Raw genomic sequence first — 23,614 nt, 5'->3', positions numbered from 1 at the left:
TCGTGTTGAATGCCGAGCTGTAGTCCACAAAGAGCATCCTTGCATAGCTCTGCTGTCGTTCCAGGTGGCCCAGCACAACATGCAGAGCAGTGTCGATGCCTATTTTTTAATGAAAACGGACTAAAACCTTTTTGAGTTTTGGTCTAATAAAACTAAAACTTTTTCTTTTTTATTTGCGTTTAACTTTTACGAGTTTTCACCGACTAAAACTTTTTCAAGTTTTCGTCGACTAAAACTATCACGAATAGGAATGACTAAATCTGACCAAAACTAATAAGCGTTTTCGTCCAAATGACTAAGACTAAATCTAAAATCCCAGCCAAAAACAACACTGATTCTAACACCCAGATATGGTTGCAATAGTTTTTCATTGCTGATTTAGGATCATTGTCTTGTTGGAAGGGTTGCCCTGTAGTTGGCTCACGTTCCCTCTGCAGTTTAGTAACTAAACTTTGCTGGTCACTATGTTACAAATGCATCACCGAGCTGAACTTTGCTGAAAAAGCTTTCAAATCAGTCTGAAAGTGCTTGTGCTTTTGCATGAACCCATCAAGCCAAACCGTAAACTAGACGCCAAACGCAGGAGTCAAACCCATGTCAGAGAGTCGTCTGCGTCAACCAAAATGGTGGCTTGGGTTTGCTATTTATACCTGCTTCCACCACTTCCGAAAAGCCAGAAGAAGTCTCTTTGGCAGACGAGTGTCAAGCAAAAAAAAAGGTTGGCTTTAGTAAATGGAACTAAAATTGCCATGTGTCAGCAAGTCGGACTTAGTGTGGCACATTGCAAACCACGTTAACCTTTTGAATGCCGCCTCGCAGAAACTCTGCCCTACTTTTTGGGAGTGCGAATGACCTGAAAGGAGGCCCGTCACCTTCAAAACATTTTACCCGCCACTCCTAATAGATTCATCGAGCCAGCGCAAGATGGATGTCCACTCGCTGCGAGTTAATGGAAAACAGCGTGACCCAAATGATCAGTGGAGCTCTGTGAAGCACATCTGAGGATCAGCAAGCGGAGGGACGGTACAGGCGTGTGTTTCGTCAGCTTACATGTATACTGGCGCATAAATTAACACCAGCTCTGGCTTTGATGTCAACAAATGGCCTTTTTCTGTGGCGTCACCCTCGTATTTAAGACTGAAATCTCACCACGGATGCGCCACATTCATCAAATGATGAGAACTTAGAAATATGCAAAGCTGGAGCGTCGCAGATCCGAGACGGGTTAGCATGCTGCTCCATCACAACAACCATCACATGTGGACGTTTCATCAATTTGTCTTATTTTGACAATTAACTCATTCCCTACCAGCCAAGTACAATAAATGGATTTTTGACGTCTTTAGCTGTCAATGGCAGTAAATGAGTGAAGTCAACATTTGTCTAAAATATATCCATTTTTTTTTTTTTTTTTTTTTTTTTAGACGACTGTCTGGTATTCACTGGAAAACTCCAGTTTGCTCTTTTTGTGCTCAGGCCAAAGAAATAAATGTACTAGTGGGCACTATTTTGTGGATTATTGGTGAGGGTGTTGTTAAGTTTAATTCTCTGGTGGTGATTTTTCGTGTGCGTCCTTTTATGTTGGCGGTCCTTAAAAGCACCTCATCACCCTTGAAGTGTGTTTTTGCTTCTCTTGCAGAGCAGCGACTAATAGCTTGTTTAGTCTACATTGCCAACATTTATTATTGCGTGTGAATGCTGAAGGTTGATTTTAAATGACATACTTGGTGTCAGCGTGTCATTTAGGCTAGTAGGTTAAAAGAATATGTTATAAGATAATCTGAGTGAGTATTTTTTAAGATGAACTGAATTTCTGAACTTGCCTCTGTCCCTCCGCTCTGTTTCTCCATCTCAAGCCAACCGGCTGAGACATACGGTCGCCCCGCAGTGCCTATGTTCTGTTCGAGGTTTTTTTTTCCTTCAAGGGAGTTTTTAGCTCATGAGGGGTGCTTGACTTGATTTAAGGCGATAGCAAAAGTCACTTTGCTTGGCTGTAGATATTCATTGAGTTATGTTTGTGCAATTTAGAGGCGCAGCAATTAACCGATTAATCGACAACTAATCGGTATCAAAATTATTGTCAAGTACTTTGATAATCGATAAATTCGCTTAAAGACATTGTTTAGCTTAAATCTGTCCTCTTCCTTTTCAGCCTGTAAATATCTCGAGTTTCTTCGTATGTAATTCAAATAAAACATTTGCCAATATCTGATCTTAATCTGAAAGCAATGATCAATATTTGTGGCCTATTTTCTGACAGGCTACGGATCAAACTGCTAAATATTTTTTTGCGCTGTCAATTTAAAATAATGACCTGTTTTTGAATAAAGGAACGGATAATTAAAAACGTGTATTTATTTATTTAAATTTTTTTTTTTTGATTTATTTTTTTTTTTAATTTATTATACGATTCAATGATTCCCTGAATCTCTAGTAAAAGTTTTGTTTTTTTTTTGTTTTGTTTTTTTATACTCAGTGGTAATTTTGTGACAAATTGATGCATGTTTCATATTTGTTGCAATTATATTACAATTTATGTCAAGTGTAGTTTAAAACAAAATTAAAATAACTATATACTCTTAACGATTTTCCTAGGGAATCCCTATTCTGTAAGAAAATGTCACCGTAGCGCCGTCTGCAGCATCTGGCTGGGCACTGCCCTTAAAACAAAAATCGTGCCTGCTTGCGCTATTCGCCTTGAGTGGTGGCGATTGCAACCAGATGACACACCGTCAGTAGTTTCTTAAAGTCCTGCTGGTCAATGACAAAAACATTCTACATCCATAGCGTGGGATGAAAGGAAACAATAATCGTAAAGATCAGAAGCTCCGTGCAGTTTGCGAAATAAAGCAGCAAATGAGATTAAAAGGGCAAAAATAAAGTGTGGGCGCCATTGACATTTCAAACAAGTGCCGCATATGTTCAGCATATGGACTGACCCAAGAACCAAAACCAAAAGAAAAAGCCTAACATTCAAAAGCCGGACCCCATTAATGACATCCACAGGCCAAAAACAAATCAACTTTGACTCAAACGTGACACACAAGATGGAGCGAGTCCATCTGAAAATTAATCCCTAAGCGATGCGGCTTGGTTCTGCTTGCAGGGGTGACGCTCTTCGTGGCTCTGTACGACTACGAAGCCCGGACCGACGATGACCTCAGCTTCAGGAAAGGGGAGAGGTTCCAGATCCTCAACAGCACGTAAGCTCGAAAACATCTGCGTGACAGCACTTGAGGGCGGAGCCCCGATCGCGTGATCAATTTGGAAATCGCATGCAAAGGAATCATTGGCAAAAAAAAGTTGTAGCTCACAAAATACTTTGGGTCATGTGGGGGACAATTTAGGCACAAATGTAAAAAAGAGGCATTTGCTGTATATCATAAATCATTTATAATTGTAGCAGAATTCCTTTGGCCTAAAACACTCATTTAAGTCGGAAAAACTGTCAAATATAAATGATTTGTATTTACGATAAAGCGAGCTTGCGAAACTAAGCTAGCAAGTTGTTTGCTCCAAATCAAATTTCCGAGTCATTTCTTTAAATTTGGGTTCATTTGTTCAATTGTATGACGAGCGGGCATCGTACATGCTATCGTTACTAATTTCACTAGCTGCTGTGTTTAATATCAGTGTAATGCAACAAGACAATTCGCTTCTTGACATGCGTCAACTCATATATTTTTTTTTTATCTGTACGGCCCAGTAACTGGGGACCACAGTTCTAAAGAAAAAAAACATTTTAATTAAACCTTCTCTTTTCCCTTCATTTTTTTTTTTGCCATTTAGATGACACTAGAACGCACATTAGCATAATTTTTTTTGGATCCAAGTCATGTAACATGTTTGCATTTATTGCCACTCGGTGTTCTCACCGTGCATATAAACGGCTTTGTAAAGCATTTGTAGCGTTTTTGGATTGACTGTCAGTCGACCTGCACGGCTCCCAAGCGCCTCTCACTTCCTGTCTGTCGTCGTTCCCCACAGAGAGGGTGACTGGTGGGAGGCCCGCTCGCTTACCACAGGTGGAACTGGTTACATTCCCAGTAATTACGTCGCTCCGGTGGACTCCATCCAAGCCGAGGAGTGAGTAGAATTTTTTTTTTCTTCCCCTTTTTATATATGACTCTCGCAAAGACTGTCATTAATATTTCAGGCTTCATCTAACAGCATGTGCAGGGAGAAATGAAAGGTAAATGTTTCAACGGCCTGACGCTTTACACTAAATTTATTTCTGCAGCTGGTATTTTGGTAAACTGGGCCGGAAGGATGCGGAGCGACAGCTGTTGTCCAACAGCAACGCCAGAGGCACGTTTCTCATCCGGGAGAGCGAAACAACCAAAGGTACACATGCCACCGTTTTTCTGGAAACATTTGTCTCCAAAGCAACATTACTTGAGACCTCAGAGTCTTAAAAAATGAACTCCACAAGTGCAATTACAGTATATTATGTATTACAATTTTTTTTTGGTGCAAGGTTGTTTAACTCATTTACTGCCATTGACGGCTAAAGACGTCAAAGGTCCATTTTTAATTTTTTTTTTACCCGGCTGGTAGTGAATGAGTTAAATAGTCAAAGTCAAAGTGAAGTATCTTAAAATGAACTCTAAAGTGCACGGAGAGCCAATGAAGAGAGGCCAGAATTGGGGTTATGTTCTCCCTCTTCCGAGCTTGCAGCAGCATTTTGGACCAACTGGAGACGCTTGAGGGAGGACTGGCTGACTCCAAAATAATGTGCATTTCCGTAATCTACCTTAGTTGTAACAAAGGCATGGACTGTTGTTTCTAAATGCGACTGAGAAATAAAAGGCTTTGCTTTGAAAGAAGCTGAAGAAGATTTGAGTTCTTTTGTCTAAATAAAGCTCCTCAACTCACTTCGACACCACCAGTAAGCTACCAAAATAATGTTGTGATGTTTTTCTGGCCTGACCACAAACAATAAATTGGTGAGTTTTAAAGGATCTATTTAAAAAAAAAAAAACAAATGTGCAAATTTGCAAATGCCACACCACGAGAATGCAATGGTTCGCCCTATTAATTAAATATTACCTTGCGAGTTAAGTTTAGTTTCATAAGCGCGACATTTTGAGCTTGAAAAAAAAAACTCACTCTGCAATGTTGGAGGTTCCACTTTAATGAGCTATGCATGTGGCTTTAAAAGAGATGCTCATCCACTTTTTGCGTGGTCTCGGTTCCAGGGGCTTACTCCCTCTCCATCCAAGACTGGGACGACGTCAAGGGAGACCACGTCAAACACTACAAGATTCGCAAACTGGACAGCGGCGGTTACTACATCACCACCAGAGCCCAATTCGAAACGCTCCAGCAACTCGTGCACCACTACTCCGGTGAGCTTTCGCCAAGAGTTTAAATTTCTAAAATCTGCACCACATTGTACAGCGTCACCGACGCGCGTCTCCTTCATTGTCTTCGTCAGCGAGGGCGGCGGGGCTGTGCTGCCGGCTGATCGTGCCCTGCCACAAGGGCATGCCGCGTCTGACCGACCTGTCCGTCAAAACCAAAGACGTGTGGGAGATCCCGCGGGAGTCGCTGCAGCTCATCAAACGCCTCGGCAATGGACAGTTTGGGGAGGTCTGGATGGGTAAGTGTTATTACACATTAACTAACAGCGGCAAGCTTAAATACGAAATGTTCAAGCAAAAGCGGGATTCAAATGTCTGTTGGGATTTTTACAGGCACGTGGAACGGCACCACCAAGGTGGCGGTGAAGACCCTGAAGCCGGGCACCATGTCGCCCGAGTCCTTCCTGGAGGAGGCTCAGATCATGAAGAAGCTGCGGCACGACAAGCTGGTGCAGCTGTACGCCGTGGTTTCCGAGGAGCCCATTTACATCGTCACCGAGTACATGAATAAAGGTACTGCGGCACGGCATCGATATTCCATACCTGCGCTCGTCCCCACATGTTGTGTACATAATTCATGGGCGCGTGTGAACCACACAGTACGTGTCCGCCGCATATAGAACGCCGCCAAGGCCAACTCTGAGTAGAGCGATGACAGCAGGCAGGCTTCCCGAGCTTCCTCAGTTGCCACGGCAAATAAAAAAAACTGAAGTGTAACTTCAGTGGCACCAATCCCAGTACTGACCTCACGTCACTTGTTTTTATTTTCTCTTTCTGTTCTCTTATTTTGGGCCAGACTTAAATTTTACGGCAACGCAATGCTGCTTACAAGCTCATAAAAAATTTAAAGACAACATGGAGAAGGACACTACAAAAATGGGCGGGCCAGTAAATTGTACGTTGTCCATCATAATTGTACAAGAAGTTAAATACCATTTCAGAGCAGCTTTTTTTTTTCCCAAGTGGTGCAAGTGGGTGTGTGAAAGGCAGCCAAATACTGAGAAGTGACCTTCAAGAGTAATACACAAACCAGTCTCATGGTTTGTGACTCCTCCCACATGGCACGACTCAGCCAATGAAATAATTTATTCAAAACAGCTTTTCGCAAGTAAAACGAGTGGGTGTGAGTAACCCATGCCCAATGAAACTGTTCATTCCCAGCCGTTGTTTACGAGTGGAGTGAGTGGCTTTGTATGAGTATGTATGCCTTTTAACTCCTCCCACTTGATAAACTAATCAATGAAATTGTTTATTTTGAGCAGATTTCTGCAAGTGGGTGTGTGCTAAGTGGGCAAGTGGGAGAAGTTCGAGAGAAAAACGCAGACCAATCGCACGTGATTGTGTGGTGTACTACATTGACTTGCCTTGCATACATCCATGCACGCCACTCGCAAAAAGTTGCTGGTGTGTACATTTACCCACATTTAGCACCTAACCGCTTGCTCGCCTTACAACTCACCAACTCACTCCACTTGCAAAAAAAAAAAAATAATCTTACTAAGCCATTGATTGGCTGGAGTCGTGACACAAGGTCTGTTGCATTCCCTTGACTTCTCTCCTTACCGCTTGCCTGCCTCGCACACACCGTCTTGCTCCACTTGCAAAACGGTGCTCGGATTCAAATATGATTTGACAATCGGTGTGATGTGTGAAGAGTTACAATGTGCATGTCAGGTCAATGTATAGCTATGATTTCTACGCGCACCACTTGCTTGCCTTGCACACACCCACTTGCTCCACTCGCCAAAAAAAAAAAAAAAAGTCTACTTATTGATATTTTAACAGACGTTAAAAGATTCAAGACATAAATAATGTCATGTGTTCCGTGTTTCAGGGAGTTTGCTCGACTTCCTCAAAGATGGAGAAGGGCGTGGCCTGAAACTTCCGAACTTGGTGGATATGGCGGCTCAGGTATGACATCATTGATAAAACTTTCTTGTACAAAAAGGCTTTTAGCGACGCAACAACGGGGATGAATATGGGACCATAAAAGTGATGGACTCTCAAAATTGGTCATTCACATTGCTGCTTGTAAAGTCCAATTCTAACAAAATGAGTGCGATGTGTGTGTCTGTTTGTTTGTGAACGCTTTCGGTTTTAATCCTTTTAAAAGCACTCCGTGATAAGAGAAGATAAAAAAATAACAGAGTCGACTTCCCAGGTGGCAGCTGGCATGGCGTACATCGAAAGGATGAACTACATCCACAGAGACCTGCGCTCTGCCAATATCCTGGTCGGAGACAGTCTGGTGTGTAAGATTGCTGACTTCGGTCTGGCCAGGCTCATTGAGGACAACGAGTACACAGCGAGACAAGGTAAATTACGCTGATGAAAAGGTGTTTGCTCCTTACTGGCCCCGGCCTTTTTTCTCAAAAGGAAGTGGTTGTCAGAGATGTGTTCAGGTTTAAACGTCTGTCTTTGCCATTTTGGGGATTTTCACAAATGAGCCAGTAATTTGACATGTCTGGAAAACACATGCGCACGTGGTTGCAACATGGCAGCGCCCCAAAACAATGCAAAAGCACGTTTGTGTCTGAGGAAGGCAACGGGATGGGACATGTGCTTTTTATTGTTGGCAGATGACATGCATTATGCTCTCACATGGTGCCATCATAATGATCCACATTAAAATATGCGAGCGTAGTTGGCCTTCAGAAACGAGGCGGAGGTTTTAATCCTGAAAAGTATATTTAACATTCATGTCAAACATTATGCACAGTTTGAACATTAACATTGCACTTACAAATATGGGCTTGATGATTCCATGAACGTGCGGTACACAGAAAATTTCTATTAAAAAAATTATACTGAATGAGTGTTTAAAAACAGTTTTTAAAAAAATTAATAGGAATTGTATTGTACTTCCAAGTTGAATACAACTGAGCTGTACTTAATACAATATCGTACAGTACTTTAAAGGTAAAAAATGCAGCGTATCAAATTAAAAAAAAAAGTTTCAACAAACAGTATGCAATGCTAAAAGCTTAATTCTAATGTTTTTTTTATTTGAACAATATTTAATTCCGTACTTTTGTACACCACTAGAGGGAGTCCTTTGATCTGTTTAACTAAGAATGTAGTTGATGTTTCCTGAGGTGGCCAGCATCATGTGGAGATCTTTTACGCAAAAAAAAAAATTATCTAAATATGACTCAGGCCATTATTTTAAGAGGGTGGCAACTGACAACATAATGAATTTATTGCCTGTATACGCCGATGGTTTTATAGTCCCATTTTAGCCAATCAGAAGCCAGAGGAACATGTCTTGACATGACTTAATGAACATTTATAAATATGTTCACGGTGAACACAAAAGACTTTGAATGTCATCATCTCTGTCTTCATTTTAAAGTGTCAATTAAATCGGCTGGCCGATTACTCAGTCGGGCTCTAATAACCTTCAAAATGTTCGGCAAAATGCTAGAATTACTTTTTGGAATTTTATTTAAGAATAAGTATTTAATATAAGTACCACTTTTTGTACAAATGAAATGCGAGCATGAATTTGCTCTAATGTATTTAACACCTTTTTTTTTTTTTTTTCGTAATTCGTAGGTGCAAAGTTTCCAATTAAGTGGACTGCACCCGAGGCGGCGCTGTATGGGAAGTTCACCATCAAATCCGACGTGTGGTCCTTCGGCATCCTGCTGACGGAGCTTGTGACCAAAGGTCGGGTGCCCTATCCAGGTGTGTGCAGTGTGTGATTTTTTTTTTTTATTAATTAATTTATTTTTGGTTCTTTTTTTTCATATTCATCCTTTGCGTGTGAGCATTGAAGTCTGCCGAAGCTAAAAAAAAAAAAAAAGAAAAGAAAAAAAGAGCAGCAAGTTGCATGCATAATGTACGGTGCATAATTAAAAAAAAAAAAAGACATTGTTCCACCGGAGTTTAGTAGTGCAGGACAGTAAAACGACAGTCAACATACAGTGACAGTCCTTCTTTTTTGCGACGGTACAATTTATAGAAAAACCACCACCATGGTATCTGCACTTTCAAGTTTTATTCAAGTACTTCGACTGACTATGGGGTTCTGCTACTCCTCTCGTACTTTTCAAAATGTTCAATAGTCAGCCTCTGATGCGCTTCTATGCCTTCTCAAATACTCTTCTAGTAACTCTCACCCCCCCCCCCCTTCTAGTCCTGTGTTTGTGGTACTCCTTTGCAACAGATAAACTAGCCAAAGATGGCTGCAAGCTAAACCGAAATCGGTTCAACCTTCTAAAAATAGACGGTGGACCAATTTCCGTGTTGCGTGTCAGTGAGTTTTTCATGAATTATTAAATGTGGAACTCAGTGTACTTCACTCGTATCTGTGAAGAGATCACGCTTGACTTCAGTTGGTGATGTCATCCACATGTTTTTGTCCCATCAGGACCACATCACAATATTACTTTCGTAAAAATATTTCCATAATGTTTGTAAAAAAAAAAAAAAAAAAAAAAAAGCACCAGAATACTTTGTGGTGATAGAATGTGACTGACTACCGTTGACTTGAACTGAAAAGGATGACTTCAGATATAGCCTAAAAGGTTCTTTTTTTATTATTATTAAAATTAATAAATGAATTAAAAAAATAATCCAACATTTCTACGCCAGTAGTGTGAGCGACAAAAAAGTTTGCTATTCTGCCAAGAGCAAATTGCTCATAATGACATCAGATGGCAAGAGGCTGAGCTGCACTGTATTTGTTTATGGAGTTAACTAATATTTAAAATGTGTGGCAGCTTCACTTGCTGTCGCTTATCTAATTATGCTCCATGTTCAAACTTAGTACACCTCCATACTGTAGCAGAAAAATCAATATAAGATGTCATGTCATTTTTTTTTTTACTAGTTTGACTGTGACCCACCAAAAATGGGTCCGCGATCCATTTTTGGGTCGCCAGCCACATGTTGAGAATCACTTGTCTAAACTGTCTTCCAATCTCTCTTTTAACGACAAAACTAGAACCATCAGTGAAAACAAATCAGTCGTTCTAAATTGAATTTACTTTTATGATTTCGTGTATTCTATGTTTTGGGGAGAATTTTTAGGGTTTAATTGTTATTTTTCTTCCGATGCATTTCAGTGGAGGTCAGTTATACGCGAATGTTGTTTGGATGGATTGGGCCAGGATCAATCATGATTTTTCAGTCATTGGCTGATTGTCTAAAGCAGGGGTGGGCAAACTACGGCCCGGGGCCCACATGCGGCCCGTTAAACGTTTTAATCCGGCCCGCCAAACTTGAAAAAAAATTAAATGAATAAACCTCGTTAATGTTTTATTTTCTAAGTACTGTGGTTTTTCAAAGACATATATATTGTCGTAATGATTTTGTTCACTTTCATTTAAAATTAACTGTATTTTTTTTTCTTCGATGAGGTGAGGTTACCAAAACACTCCATCCCATCTGCTCTGGGTCCGGCCCCTCTGTCAAATTTTAGAACCCATTGTGGCCCGCCATTCAAAAAGTTTGCACACCACTTGTCTAAAGCTTAGTTTTAGCTCCACTTCAGTATGAGGACCATTTTACCATCTGCAGTTCAATATTTGTATGTTCTATTAAGCTTCAGTGCCTGACCTACATTACACGCTAAACTTAAAACAATATGTAACCACAATGATCCATCCATCGCGCTTTCCATTTTTGTTTCCGACCATAACTCCAAGCAACAAAACGCTCCTTTTCCACCGATCGCCCCCCCAAAAAAATAATCCAATAAAAAATATAAAACCAGCATTTGACTGCTAAAGGCTTCACATCACGTGTCCCCCTTGCGGTCCAGGCATGAACAATCGGGAGGTGCTGGAGCAAGTGGAGCGGGGCTACCGCATGCCGTGCCCGCAGGACTGCCCCACGTCGCTGCACGAGCTCATGGTGCAGTGCTGGAAGAAAGACCCCGAGGAGAGGCCCACCTTCGAGTACCTGCAGGCCTTTTTGGAGGACTACTTCACTGCCACAGAGCCTCAGTACCAGCCGGGGGATAATCTCTGAGTGGCATTTCCCCAACTGTCCAACAGAGGGAGCCAGACAACCTGCTATCCTCTTTCTTGCACCCAGGTGACTCTTTAAAGCTGGTCTCCTCACCTCTTCCAAGCCCCACACACACACACACGTACACGCACACACACACGTACACACGCGAAGGCAAGAAGACTATCAGGAAGGCCGTGGGCCAGCCATGGATGCAAAAAGACGACGGTGAGCTGTCTAACTTGTATGTAGTGTAAATACAAAAATTGCCTGTTTACTTATTATTTCTGTTGGTTCCATTCGACATTCTACTTTTTGATATTTTCAGAAACTGTTAATCCAAGGTGCAATGTAGGAAAGTTTGTAGGTAGAGTGAAAAGATAAATTACTGTTCATAATAATGTCAAACGAACAGGCTTGTGTTCGTCCCCTTTTTTGTTGAATTGTCACAATGATGAGCAAATGACGCCTTGAGGTTTGTAATTTACAGTCTTCATTCTTCCGACTTGGGCAAATTTCCTGGTGGGAGTGCATCTAAGGCTGCATTCACGCTGCAGGGCTGGATGCCCAATTCATATATATATATATATATATATATATATATATATATATATATATATATATTGTGTCAATCATTTTATGCACGTTCCAAAAACAAATCGACAGAGCTGGGCACTTGACCCTTTTTTACCAGTCAGTCCCCCGCCCTCCGGCCGCGATCTCTGTACCTTTCCAGCCTCGACCCTCGTAAAAAAAAAGCGTCCATGCATGATGCCGCCGCGAGAGAGATGCTAACGGCAGAGGTTTATTTAGACATCTTTAGCTGGCTAATTTACTATTCAAATCTGATTATCTTATTAAGGTCTTAGTTGTCTCCTTCTTCTTTTTTCTTCTCCAAGAACGTGCTCAGTGCAAGTAAGTACGCACAGTTGATGTTATAGAGATTTATGGATTGGATCACCACAAACGTCCACTTTATGCTTCATGTTGGAATTGACCTGCAGTGTGAATGTTGTCAATGTACGCGCCCTGGAATTCACTCAAAATGGCTGCTTCAGTCGACTTCCTGTTGAATTTCAGCCATGGATTCTTCACACTTTCTTTTGTGCGTCCTATTGTGATAGACGTGTCCACCCAATTTTGTGTTAATTGATGGAACTGGAGTCCATGGCTGATTTTTGACTTTCCAGGAGTGAATTTTGGGAGGTGTTTTTTTTTTTAAAGCACCTCTTATACCATCATTTTCAGTACAATGCACACGCTAGGATGAATTGTCTTAAATTGTTTTCGAACACGTTGAAGCCCCCAAAAAAGGGATTATTCATGATTGTGGAAAATTTTTTTTTTTTCATTTGGAGTGGAATTATTATTTATTATTGTTGTACTTTATGACGAGTCATTATAATTTGTCATCTGTCGTGTACACAAAATTTGCATTTGGAAGCAATTGGGGAAAATCTCTTGATTCTTCTTCTCTGATGAACATCCTGCAAAAGCCACAATTAGCATGAAATGGCGATTTTGAACAAAAAAAAAAAAAACTTTTACTTTCAGGTTGAAACAACCAACTGACCAATAAGGAGCCAGTTTGATCCACAATGCCAGACGACTTGTGTCTTTTCAATCATTGGTTGTTCTGACTTTTTTTTTTGGGGGGGGGGGCATGCTTACCAAATTCCATGCTGATAAATGGAATTGGCTTTCGGGGCTGAATTTTCCAAATCTCAAGGGTGAGTTTTTATTTGAAGGATTTCCTGGAAATGACCCCCCCCCCAAAAAAAAATGCCTCCTTTGAGCCAAAATGGCAGACTCCTGTCTTTTCAGGCCTGGCTTCTTAAAACGTTGACTGTGTGTGGGTCTATTCATGCCAGACATGCCTTCCACTTTTCATGTTGCTACGGCAACAAGCTTTTGGGGCTGATTTTGCCCCAAATCTCCCAACACAAGTCCAGCTTTGAAGGACTCCTGGAAACAGCCGAATGAGCCCCATCAAGCCCAAATTGCGGACTTCCTTTGTCTTTGCAGGCATGACTTCTTGAGACTCTTTTTTGGGTCTACTCATGATCGGAATGCCTGCCAAGTGTCATGTTGCGAAATGAAACTGGCTTCGGGGGGCTCAATTTTCTTTGTGTTGTTTTCTACTAAGTGAATTTCCGACTCCATGTAGTATTGCAACCACTGCTCCTCCTCATTTTCTCAAGGAACTCTGATGTACTATAACACCTGTTCTTGCCTTTTTCCTCTTTAGTAAAACTCTTCTATTGTAAGGCAGGGTTTCCCAAACTGGATGCAGACATAAATTTGACTGACAACAATTGAATACGAATCAAAGACATGGTGCGCCTGATTTATGATCCATAACTGCCCACTCCCACAATTGCGTTTTCGGTCCACAACGCCAGTTTGGGAAACTCTGCTCTACGGGAATGCCTTCTACTTGTACTAATTGCCTAGTGAACTCTTCCACCCTGCACCGACACAAAGTGCAAATGCAAGCACTTGATCGGGCATGCAAGCAAAAAGAAAAGATTTAAAAAAATAAATAAATTTAAAAAAAAACAAAAAACGACTGCCACTCAAAGAATGCCAAACATGCGTTCGAGACCAAACATGTTTACATCCTCTCGGAGCGTTTTGTGCGTGGATGCCTGCAGCGCTTGGGAGCGTTCCATGCCAACCTTTCCTGTGCGTGTTTTTTTTTTTTTTTTTTTTTTTTTGCTTTTTACGCTTTATCTGTCGTTATAATTTATTGTCTGTCTTATTACCTGTACATGGTTTGAAATTAAAAACAAACAAAAAAAAAAGCATCGCCGTCGACTATCTGGTGTGTCTTCTTTTGCAAAACCGCTGCAGAAATGTCAGCAGTATGTGATTAAGTCTTTTCATTTTTTTTTCCCTCCACTAAGCTGCACGTCAGTCACTCAAAGCCAACATGATTGAACTGAACGCAGTCTGTATGCAAATCACCTCTTGCGTGTCCACCGGCCATGTGAACAAGAACAGCTTTTAATCGACTGCCATGACTGATCAGCATTTTGATCCGTTTGAATATTGAATATAGACAGCCTTTGAGGAGCAAAATGTTTTTTTTTTTTTGTGAAAATGGCCCCAAAATATGTACCTGTCCTCATATTATCTTAATTTTTTCAAAATAAGTTTGTGTGTATTTAGTATTTCCTTGTCAAATAAACCAAAATATATATATATTTTTTACATTTTTAAAAATGCTGTAAATATTTCAAGGACAAAGGTTATTCCAATGAATTCCATTTTTTTATGAATTAATTATTGTTGCTCGTGTTTTGCTAAATAAATGTGTGTACTTCTCAAAGTTGTGACTAAAAAAAGAAAAACAATAGGACACTCAACTAATATTCCATTTGACATCTTATTACAAATTATCATTTAGAAATTACCGAATATTAGATTAATACCTTGCTAAGAGGTTCCATGCAACCAAGAAATTGCTTAAAAAAAAAAATATATATATATACCTGTTTTTTTTAACAGTAATATTCAACTATAGAGTCAATGTTGGTAAAACATAACAAAACATTTTTTTAAAAAATATTTTGTATCATTATGTCTTATATATAATACCTGTTGTTCTTCAAAAATAAGAAATACTGCATACTGTCTGCGTATTATAAATGCTATGACATTAGCGTACTCAGCAACTTTAACATTATTATTCGGTTGTTCCTAAAAAAAAATTTAAAAAAAATTGGGGAATTAAAAAAAATATAATAAAACTATCCAAAGTTAACATAAAAATTGAATGAAGTCCTCGTTGCTATTACATACAACAAAAAAAAAGATGACGGCAATTATAAATATGTATATTATATAAGACAATATTTGGCTTCATAGTTGTCACTGGGTCATTACAGGATGCGTGGCATGTCAATTTATTAATTTCACAGTTTTGTCTGCAGCGTAGAAGCCTTTCTAGCCGATCTGGCTTGGCAACACGCTCAGCTATTTGCTGGGCCGTGAGTGATTGGACTTGGGCGTGGAGAATTTGCATATAGCAGCAAGCACCAAGAATCCAGCTGATCGCGAAGGAGCTTTGCTCCAGTTTGTTTGCGGCGATGTGGGGTGACTGCGGAGGCCGACAAAGTTTGCCACATTTGAGGAACGTCTTCACGCTGAGGAATTGCGTGACGTATTTTGGCGCTAATCAGTGTTGGCATTGATAGGATGGAGCTTGGGAACGGTTGGAAGGAGCAATTGGAGGAACTTGAACCTCCTTTGCCGCTCAAGTCTGAGGATGAGGATGATGATGATGATGATGGGAGCCAGCCTTTCTTTCCACATGCTTGCCACGGCATGCACTACAAAAATGGTAAGCGTCTCTTTTGTGTGGTGACTATTTGAAACTCTACTTTCATATCATAAACTTACATTGGCACCATAGCAACCAAAAAGCCTAAATTGAAACCCAAACTCTAGTTTAAAACATTATCATGATTTGAAATCCTCACCCAAAATGAAAACCCTACTTCCAAACCCTAACCCTGGTTTTAAAACCTATATAACCCGGCGGCACGGTGGGCGACTGGTTAGCACGGTGGCCTCACAGTGAAAAGGTCGTGGGTTCGATTCCGGCTTCGGCCTTCCTGTGTGGACTTTGCGTGTTCTCCCCGTGCCTGCGTGGGTTTTCTCCGGGTACTCCGGTTTCCTCCCACATTCCAAAAACAGACATGGCAGGTTGATTGGACACTCTAAATTGCCCGTACGTGTGAGTGTGATCGCAGATGCTTGTTCGTCTACGTGTGCCCTGCGATTGGCTGGCAACCAGTTCAGGGTGTACCCCGCCTACTGCCCGAAGATAGCTGGGATAGGCTCCGTGACCCTTGTGAGGAGAAGAAGCGGTTCAAGATAATGGATGGATGGATAGTTTTAACCCTTCTTTGAAACTCTGATTCTAGTTCAAAACTCCTAAATATATTGTATATTGAACCAAAACCAAACCAGAAGCAACAGTGCAAGTCTCCCCCATTTTGTGACTTTCCGTTACTCCTTTGGGATACATTCCGAGCCGATTCCCAGCCAGGATAGGGATTGGCAGGAAGAGCAGCGACTGAGACGTGAACACAAACGGTGCAGCAATACATTCAAACAGACAATATAGCAATACTCACATTTATATATTCTTCATCTTCAGCCCTGGAGGGTAAACTGTAATTTGATTTTGGCACAGCTCACGTATTTTTTAAATACAACTTCCAACGAGCTTCAGTTGTTTTTATTGTGGATTTTCATTTTTTACTGTATTTATTTCCTGCAAATAGAGGTCGACTCTATTCCGATCCCAATTTGTTTTTTATTTTAGTTTTGTTTGTTCAGTTTTGTAAACTCTAATAAACTTCATCAGCACATGAAGTGTTTAATGTATGACAATTCAATCCCCACTATGTGTACTTTGTTTTTATTTTTTTTTAATATTTGCTTTAGCTACCAAATCCATGAACAACAAAAAGGAGTAATTAAAATAACATTCAAAATGTAGTTGAGCTAATGGAAAAGGAAACAGAAGATTAAAGTGTTCGATGGTGTTATATGGTCAGTAATTTATGCCGCAGCACATTGTACAGTTTATGCAAAATGCTATAACATTAATATATACCCACAGATTTCCACCCTGCGATGTGTCAACACTCGAGTCGTCACTGTGCTCTGTGCCGCCAACGGCTAAGAAGCTCCGAGCCCCCCTCCCAAAACTGGTAAGACTACAACAATAAATTTGATCACAGTCTTCACTTTTTGCCTTAATTTTCTTTCCAAAGCCTCGCCCCTCACTATCGAGCTCAAATACAATTCTCAAACGCGGCCGTTCATAATGACATGCGATAATGTTAAGTGAACCCATTCCGCGCAAAATAGCAGCGCTAGCAGTACTAAACTAGCATTAACACAGTAAACAAAACAAACGTTCGTCACGGTCGCTATATTTGTAGCAAGACTTCTTCGTAATGGAGTGTTATCATATCACAATTTTGTTTCTGTACAACAACATATTGCGAATTATGCGTTACGTTTGAATCCTCTCAGCTGCCCGAGGTCATTTAACACCGCTTCTCTTTGCAAGTCTAAAGCAAGTCGAAACCCTTACCAGATCGCAGACTGTTTGTTTGGTACCGATGAGGGCACCAGATATGATCGGGCTGCAAGATTGTATCGGGGTCCTTTTTTTTTTTTTTTTTTTTTTTATTGAACATTTTAAATAGACAGTACAACAGTATCACAAGTTCAATTCAGGTATTAAACAAACATATACATTTTTCATCCTTAAATAGAATTCACAGCGAGGGATAATGAATGTAGAAAAAAAATGTATATTATAAAATAAAATAAAAATACACAGTAAAACAGGAACAATGTCTCTGGATATATGTAATTAACGCTTTTAAAGGAAAAAGGCGTTCAAAAATGTCAATATCTTGTTGCTTTTCTTGTTGTTAATTAATTTAATCGAGTTAAATATGGATTTCAATTCTATCAGGAAAGGCACAAATCTGGGAGAGGATTTTGAGAATTTCTTTTTGTGGATAAAAAATTTTGCATAAAGAATGTTGAAATTAATTAAGTATGCAAAATTGTTATCGTTTGGGTTACTATAATAGCAAACAATATCCTTCAGATTAAGAACACAGGGGGTTTCAGATGGTTTAAAGAAATGAAGCATTAAATCAGCCCAAAATTGCTTTGTGATCATACAGTCAAAGAATAAATGAGATATTGTTTCAGTTTCATTCCCACAGAAAGAGCAAATATTGCTAATATCAATAAATTTGGAGATGTATCGGGGTGCTTTCGACGTGGCCTGCGCTGCCTTATGACGTCACATTTTAATCCCAGAGATCTGAAATGTATTATTGTGCCGCTCTGTTGGTTCCCTGGCTATTTTTATTTGCGTATTGTGATTTACGAAATAGACTAAAATAAATGCAATACTGCCACTTTGGCGCAGCAGCTCCAACGTCATTTCCGCGTATGCGCCGAGAAGAAGTCGCTGGCAGTCTTGTGAAACAACCTCAGCGGAAAGTTTGCGTTTCTTTTGCCGCACAATCTCGTGGATGACTCCATGTCCATGTATCCTGTTAGAATAACGATTATACACAATCCGATTCCCACTCAACTGTGATGTTACGTCTTCGGTAGGCACGCAGAACGACGACGGATGATCCTCGCAAAAGTAGCAGTAAATGTACTTTGTTTGATTGGATTTTTTTATTTAATTACTCTGAACATACACATTCAACAGCCAGGCGGGGTCAAACATAGAGGCAAAGAATTATACTGTATTAAAAAAATATATAAATCGTGACTTCATCACCCAGCACGCAGGCCACACTGCACAAACACGAGGAGGGGCAGCAAGAAAAAGGGAACGATTTAGAGCAGGCGTAGGCAAAGTATGGCCCGGGGGCCATGATGCGGCCCATTAAACATTTTAATCCGGCCCGCCGAACTAGAAAAAAATTAAATGAATAAACCGTGTTAATGTTTTATTTTCTAAATAGTGTGGTTTTCAAATGCATATATATTGTTGTAATGCTTTTGTTCACCTTCATTTAAAATTAAATGTGTTTTATTTCTCCGATGAGGTGAGGTTACCAAAACAGTCCATCCATCTGCTCCTGGTCCGGCCCCTCTGTCAAATTTTAGAACCCATTGTGGCCCGCCAATCAAAACGTTTGCCCACCCCTGCGTTAGAGAGTCACAGCAGGATCTCGACGAGTTCAGGCTCTTCCGTCAGCTAAATTAATTTGGAAACTGCTTTCAGTCAGTACTGTTTTACTTAAGTTATAGTCAAATTGTCTTTTTTTTTTTCTCCACACATATCTGCACTTCCGCTTTAGTACAGATTTGTGAGTACTATGACTTTTGGAGAGCCTTCAAGTCTCTTGTGTGTTAGGATACAACGTCAGGTATCACCGAGCGTCTCGGTGAACGTGCCGCACTTCTCCGTGCCGCCGGAGGAGCTCATGTCGAAGGTCAGCGGCGTGATGACGATACCGACGACGGCTTCCTCCGCAGCCTCGCACATAGCACCGAGACGAGGAAGTCTGCCAAAGGAGTCGAGTGAGTCGTGTTGTGGTTTGGCACCCGTCATCTCTCTTTGTGACATTACTGCACTCTTTTCCCATAAACCCTTTGTCTCTCTCCGTCTTACGTCAGTTAATCTTAAACCAGGGCATTGACAGGTGGGGCTATGATGATAGGTGACCTAAGTCAAAAACAAAACCGTTAATAAAAGAGTCAGCATCAAATGAACCACAAACACCACGAGTGCCTTACGAAAGTGTCCGTTATAACAAATGGAAAATGAAAAATGTCATAATTAGCCATCTCAGAAAGAAAATGCAACCCGAACATTTCTTAACTGTTGATTATCATGTAAGTAAAACTATGAAATGAGGAAAAGTTGTAATTGATTGGTTGATTTTTTTTTTTCAGCATCGTAGAATTTTTTTTTTCTAACTGTTCAATGGGATGAGAGTGAAACTAAAATGAGGAAATGTTGCAATTGTTCTTCATCACAGAATTAAAACACAGACTGCATCGCGTCCCATCAGCACAAAACAATGAAAAGAAAATATGTCATCACAATCCATCATAGCAAATGAAAAGGTGACAAAATGTAACTGTCCAATATAAAACTAGAAAATAAGGAAATATCATTTGTTATTATCACGGAAGCAAAGGGGAAAAAAAGATGAAAAATTTAACTGTCAATCAACACTGAAGCAAAAAAGGAAAAAAAAAATCATAATTCAACACCGTAGAACTAAGACAAAATTGGAGTACATTTTGATCAAAGTGAAACTAAAAAAGGAGGAAATGCTATCATTGTTCAACAAGAGAAAAAGTCATTTAGCCAACATCAAAGAATTAAAACAAACAAAAAACAAATTGGACGTAATATTATTTAATAAATTCATGCTATTGATTTTGCAGGCTTCACAAGATGACAAACTCAAAATCAATCAATGCTTCTTGTTATTTTTACCTTTTAACTATTTATATGCCGTCAATTTATTTCATAATGCTAAAAACTTTTTTTTAATAACTTTAGATTTTGAAGTACACGTGTTTTGGTGGCTTTTGTGGTCAGGAAACATCTTCATCACCTACTCCTCGGACTCGTCTTGTGAGATGATCGGCCTCGTTGACTTCCTGTCCAAACATGGCTTCCAACCTACCGTAAAGCCAGTCTCTTTTTGCACAAACACAAATATCATTTTTGGAAATTTTTTTTTTCTTTTTAATCCACAGTGGCGCCTTACGATACAAGTATCGTAAATATTGGTGGTTTGTTTTTAACATAACGCTTATAGTGTTATAACCGTCCGACACCAATGCTCTTTTATTAGCCCGTCTATGGCATTTTTGCATTATTTCTTTCTATTAGTTCAGCTGACTCTCCCCAGGCAAAGTTAAGTGATTGATTAAAATATACGGTAAAATAAACGTGAAATTGTCTTTTTGGGTTAGTTTGACGGTTCAACTAGAATGGCAATAAATACATAGCTTTGAAGCCTCTTTTTTTTTTTTTTTAACAATTGTTCACAATCTGCCAATCGGATGCTTGTTGTGAAGTTAGTTGAGTCAAGTTAACTGTCGCCGAACTCTCCAATTTTTGCTCATAAGTCAAATGCTGCAAAATTTGTATCTCAAGGCACCACTGTGTTCAATAAAAACCTGATAATGATGGAATGTTGATGGTACAGATGGACACAGTCGATGAGTCACTTAGTAACATGGACATCACCGCCTGGGAGGAAACTATCATGAAAGACGTAAGTGAACGTCACATTTTTTTATTTGGGATTATTCTTATTTTTTAGTTTTTTTTTTGTTATCATATTATTTTTAAAAAGGGTGAAAATACAATATTGACTGATCAAAATGATGGTCTTAGCCTGTTTTATTACTTTCCTGGCAGCCATCCACTCCCATCATTGTGGCGATCAGTCCACGCTACAAGGCAGACATTGAAGGTTGCGTTGTGCACACCCGCGGTCTGCACACTAAATACATTTATTCCATGGTAAGACATTCATTGGACACACACCTTTTCAAATGCCTACTTTCATTTTTTTATGTAAAAAAAAAAAATCTGACGAGATAAATTGTTTTGAAAACTTTAGGTGACCTATACACTCTACAACTAAAGTAGGAAAAATATTTTTGACAGGAGAAATGAAAATAAATAAATTTGAATGTCGTATTTTTAAGGCACTCTGTGTTGACTTCCGTTTAACATGAGTTTGATTGAACATTTGATTTGGTTCATTTTAAAGACAACCACAACCCCTGTTGCACAACTATGCTATCTCACTTTTTAATTTTACTACCCCTCAAAATGATTAAAAAAAAAGAAAACAAAAACAGATTTATACAGGTTATAATTACCAGATTATAATTACAGGCCACATTAATTGTGGCAAAAGTTTTTAAATGATTCATCTTGGTCTCATTTTTTATTTTTTTTTTAACTTGGCATTTTAACAAGCCGTATGTAGAATTCAGATTTCCACTGCATCTGTTTTAATAGAACAAAGCATTCATTTTTATTCCTCTTTTTAAGATGCTGCATGAATTTATCCAACAAGGAAGCTTGAACTTCCGGTTCATCCCCGTGCTCTTCCTAGACGCCTCGCAGGTTACCTTCTCCTCCTCATTGTTTTGCTTGACGATTACGTAGTTTGCTGAGTGTTTGTCCGTGCAGAAGGACGTTCCGGGCTGGCTTCAGAACACGCGTGTCTACCGCTGGCCGCTTGACATGGATGACCTGTTGCTGCGATTATTCAGGGAGGAGAGATTTGTTCCTCCTCCGGTGCCTGTGGAACTCACGCTCATCATCACACCTGTGGCAGCCGCACCGTGAACACACACACACACACACACTTAAAAATGTATTTTAATGTTGGCCATTAAGGTACTTTTTTTTTTTGGGTGGTATATAATTTTGAGAAAAAACTGTGCTCAATGGCCAAAAATAGAGGTTTGTTTCTGTGTATGAGAGAGAGACATTGTCAAAGCATGAGTACAACTCTTTAAAATATGTCTGTCATAAAACAAAATGTCTGAGCAATTGCAAGGAAGACACATCAACGTAATCCTTTGAATAAAATATTTTTTTTCATGATATTGATATGAAAGTTGTACATCAAGAGGGAGGTCGGCTTCAACAGATTAATGGAATGTTTATTCTTTTCAATGGGAATGATGATTTGAGACCCAATTGCTTCGAGTTAAAACTTTCATTTTCCAAAGAAGGTCTATGAGTTTGTCTCACTAGGGGGCGCTCTTTCATGAGAAGTCATTTAACCCCCCCCCTCCAACACCCCCACTTTTGACCTCCAAAAAAGGTGTGTGAGAGCAGCCGGGCTAAGAATAACCCATCAAGGGGGTTAAGTTACCTCGTCGTGTTGTGTTCTGTGTTCTACCCCGTGCGAAAATCAGCCGCCCCCACCCCACCCTGTCCCCCACGGTCATTTGCCTTTGCACTGGCAGCTCCACATGCACCCGTAAACTGCACTTGTTTATGCTTTTAATTCACCTTTAATTTTTTTTTGAACCTCCAATGAAAACGTGATCAGCTATGGAATGATTGACTTAACCGGACTTGATTTGTGGCTCACTGAAAAGGCTGCGAACCCGAGAAAGTGAACAAAATGGCTGACGGTAGGCTTGATTGTCATGACTTGTATGTGAGCTCGAGTCTTCTGAGCCCCGAGAAAAACTTCATGTATTTAATATGTACGAAATGATTTACATGTATTGTCAACGCTCTTAAATTGATTCACTTTTTAATTGTACTCTAAAGTGGAGATCCCCAAAGTAACACCCGTTGAATGAATTCCAGTCGTATATGTGAAATAAAGTGGCAAAAGTCCATTAAAATGAATAAAATGTGCTTTTGTACGAAGCTAAATGACATTAACTTTCCGGGCTGTGAGCTGGCTATTGTTTTGGGCTTTTTTCCCCTCATTTTGTCATTTACACATTCAGCTCTTTAAGTATATTAGTCACATAGTATTTACATCAAATTTCCAAATCAACTCAAAATACCAATAGAATGTTTTTTTCTTCTCTGAAAACGATAAAATGTGATAATGAATTTAAAAAATATCAGTGCACTTAATGAGAATTGTGTTGTTGTTTTTTCTCGTTTTCACAAAGTATTCGAATCTGACAGGCGATCAAGCTATTTGGCTTGTCGTAAGCTTAATAACACAATTGCCAAATTTGTTTCCAAATCAATTCAAATTACCAACGTAATT

General features: G+C 39.7%; 2 protein-coding genes across 3 annotated transcripts in view; both read left to right on the top strand.

The window, feature by feature from the left end:
- Positions 1–14,100, top strand: part of LOC148342985 (tyrosine-protein kinase fyna) — a 28,014-nt gene extending 13,914 nt beyond the window's left edge. Inside the window, exons 3-12 of the mRNA XM_088313467.1 lie at positions 3,107–3,203; positions 3,988–4,086; positions 4,241–4,344; positions 5,199–5,348; positions 5,438–5,602; positions 5,697–5,876; positions 7,198–7,274; positions 7,525–7,678; positions 8,919–9,050; positions 11,131–14,100. Of these exons, the coding sequence (XP_088169593.1) occupies positions 3,107–3,203; positions 3,988–4,086; positions 4,241–4,344; positions 5,199–5,348; positions 5,438–5,602; positions 5,697–5,876; positions 7,198–7,274; positions 7,525–7,678; positions 8,919–9,050; positions 11,131–11,339 (1,367 nt within the window). The 3' untranslated portion in view covers positions 11,340–14,100. The remainder of the gene's footprint in view (positions 1–3,106; positions 3,204–3,987; positions 4,087–4,240; positions 4,345–5,198; positions 5,349–5,437; positions 5,603–5,696; positions 5,877–7,197; positions 7,275–7,524; positions 7,679–8,918; positions 9,051–11,130) is intronic.
- A 1,409-nt stretch (positions 14,101–15,509) lies between these two features.
- Positions 15,510–23,202, top strand: LOC148342984 (E3 ubiquitin ligase TRAF3IP2-like). Of its 2 annotated transcripts, XM_088313445.1 has the most exons (8): positions 15,510–15,627; positions 17,005–17,044; positions 19,240–19,406; positions 20,440–20,533; positions 21,082–21,124; positions 21,271–21,375; positions 21,916–21,990; positions 22,057–23,202. In XM_088313445.1, the coding sequence occupies exons 1-8, from the start codon at positions 15,519–15,521 to the stop codon at positions 22,213–22,215; spliced, it is 792 nt and encodes a 263-aa protein (XP_088169571.1). In that variant the 5' UTR covers positions 15,510–15,518; the 3' UTR covers positions 22,216–23,202. The 2 variants fall into 2 exon arrangements, with proteins under 2 accessions (XP_088169571.1, XP_088169565.1); XM_088313439.1 differs by lacking the exons at positions 15,510–15,627; positions 17,005–17,044 and having other exon boundaries at positions 19,319–19,406; positions 20,440–20,528; positions 21,056–21,124.
- The last annotated feature ends 412 nt before the right edge of the window (positions 23,203–23,614 follow it).

Source organism: Idiotropiscis lumnitzeri, chromosome 1 (assembly GCF_059441095.1).
Source record: "Idiotropiscis lumnitzeri isolate Australia: NSW breed Sydney's pygmy pipehorse chromosome 1, RoL_Ilum_1.0, whole genome shotgun sequence".
Classification (NCBI taxonomy): domain Eukaryota; kingdom Metazoa; phylum Chordata; class Actinopteri; order Syngnathiformes; family Syngnathidae; genus Idiotropiscis; species Idiotropiscis lumnitzeri.
This window is presented reverse-complemented; position numbering and strand designations above follow the sequence as displayed.

Excerpts from the sequence above, each read along its gene's own strand:
- LOC148342984 (XM_088313445.1), top strand. The coding sequence starts at position 15,519 with ATGGAGCTTGGGAACGGTTGGAAGGAGCAATTGGAGGAACTTGAACCT. Across the intron at positions 19,407-20,439 it reads AAGTCTGCCAAAGGAGTCGA|GAAACATCTTCATCACCTAC; the intron begins GTGAGTCGTGTT and ends TTTTGTGGTCAG. Across the intron at positions 21,991-22,056 it reads TCTTCCTAGACGCCTCGCAG|AAGGACGTTCCGGGCTGGCT; the intron begins GTTACCTTCTCC and ends TTGTCCGTGCAG.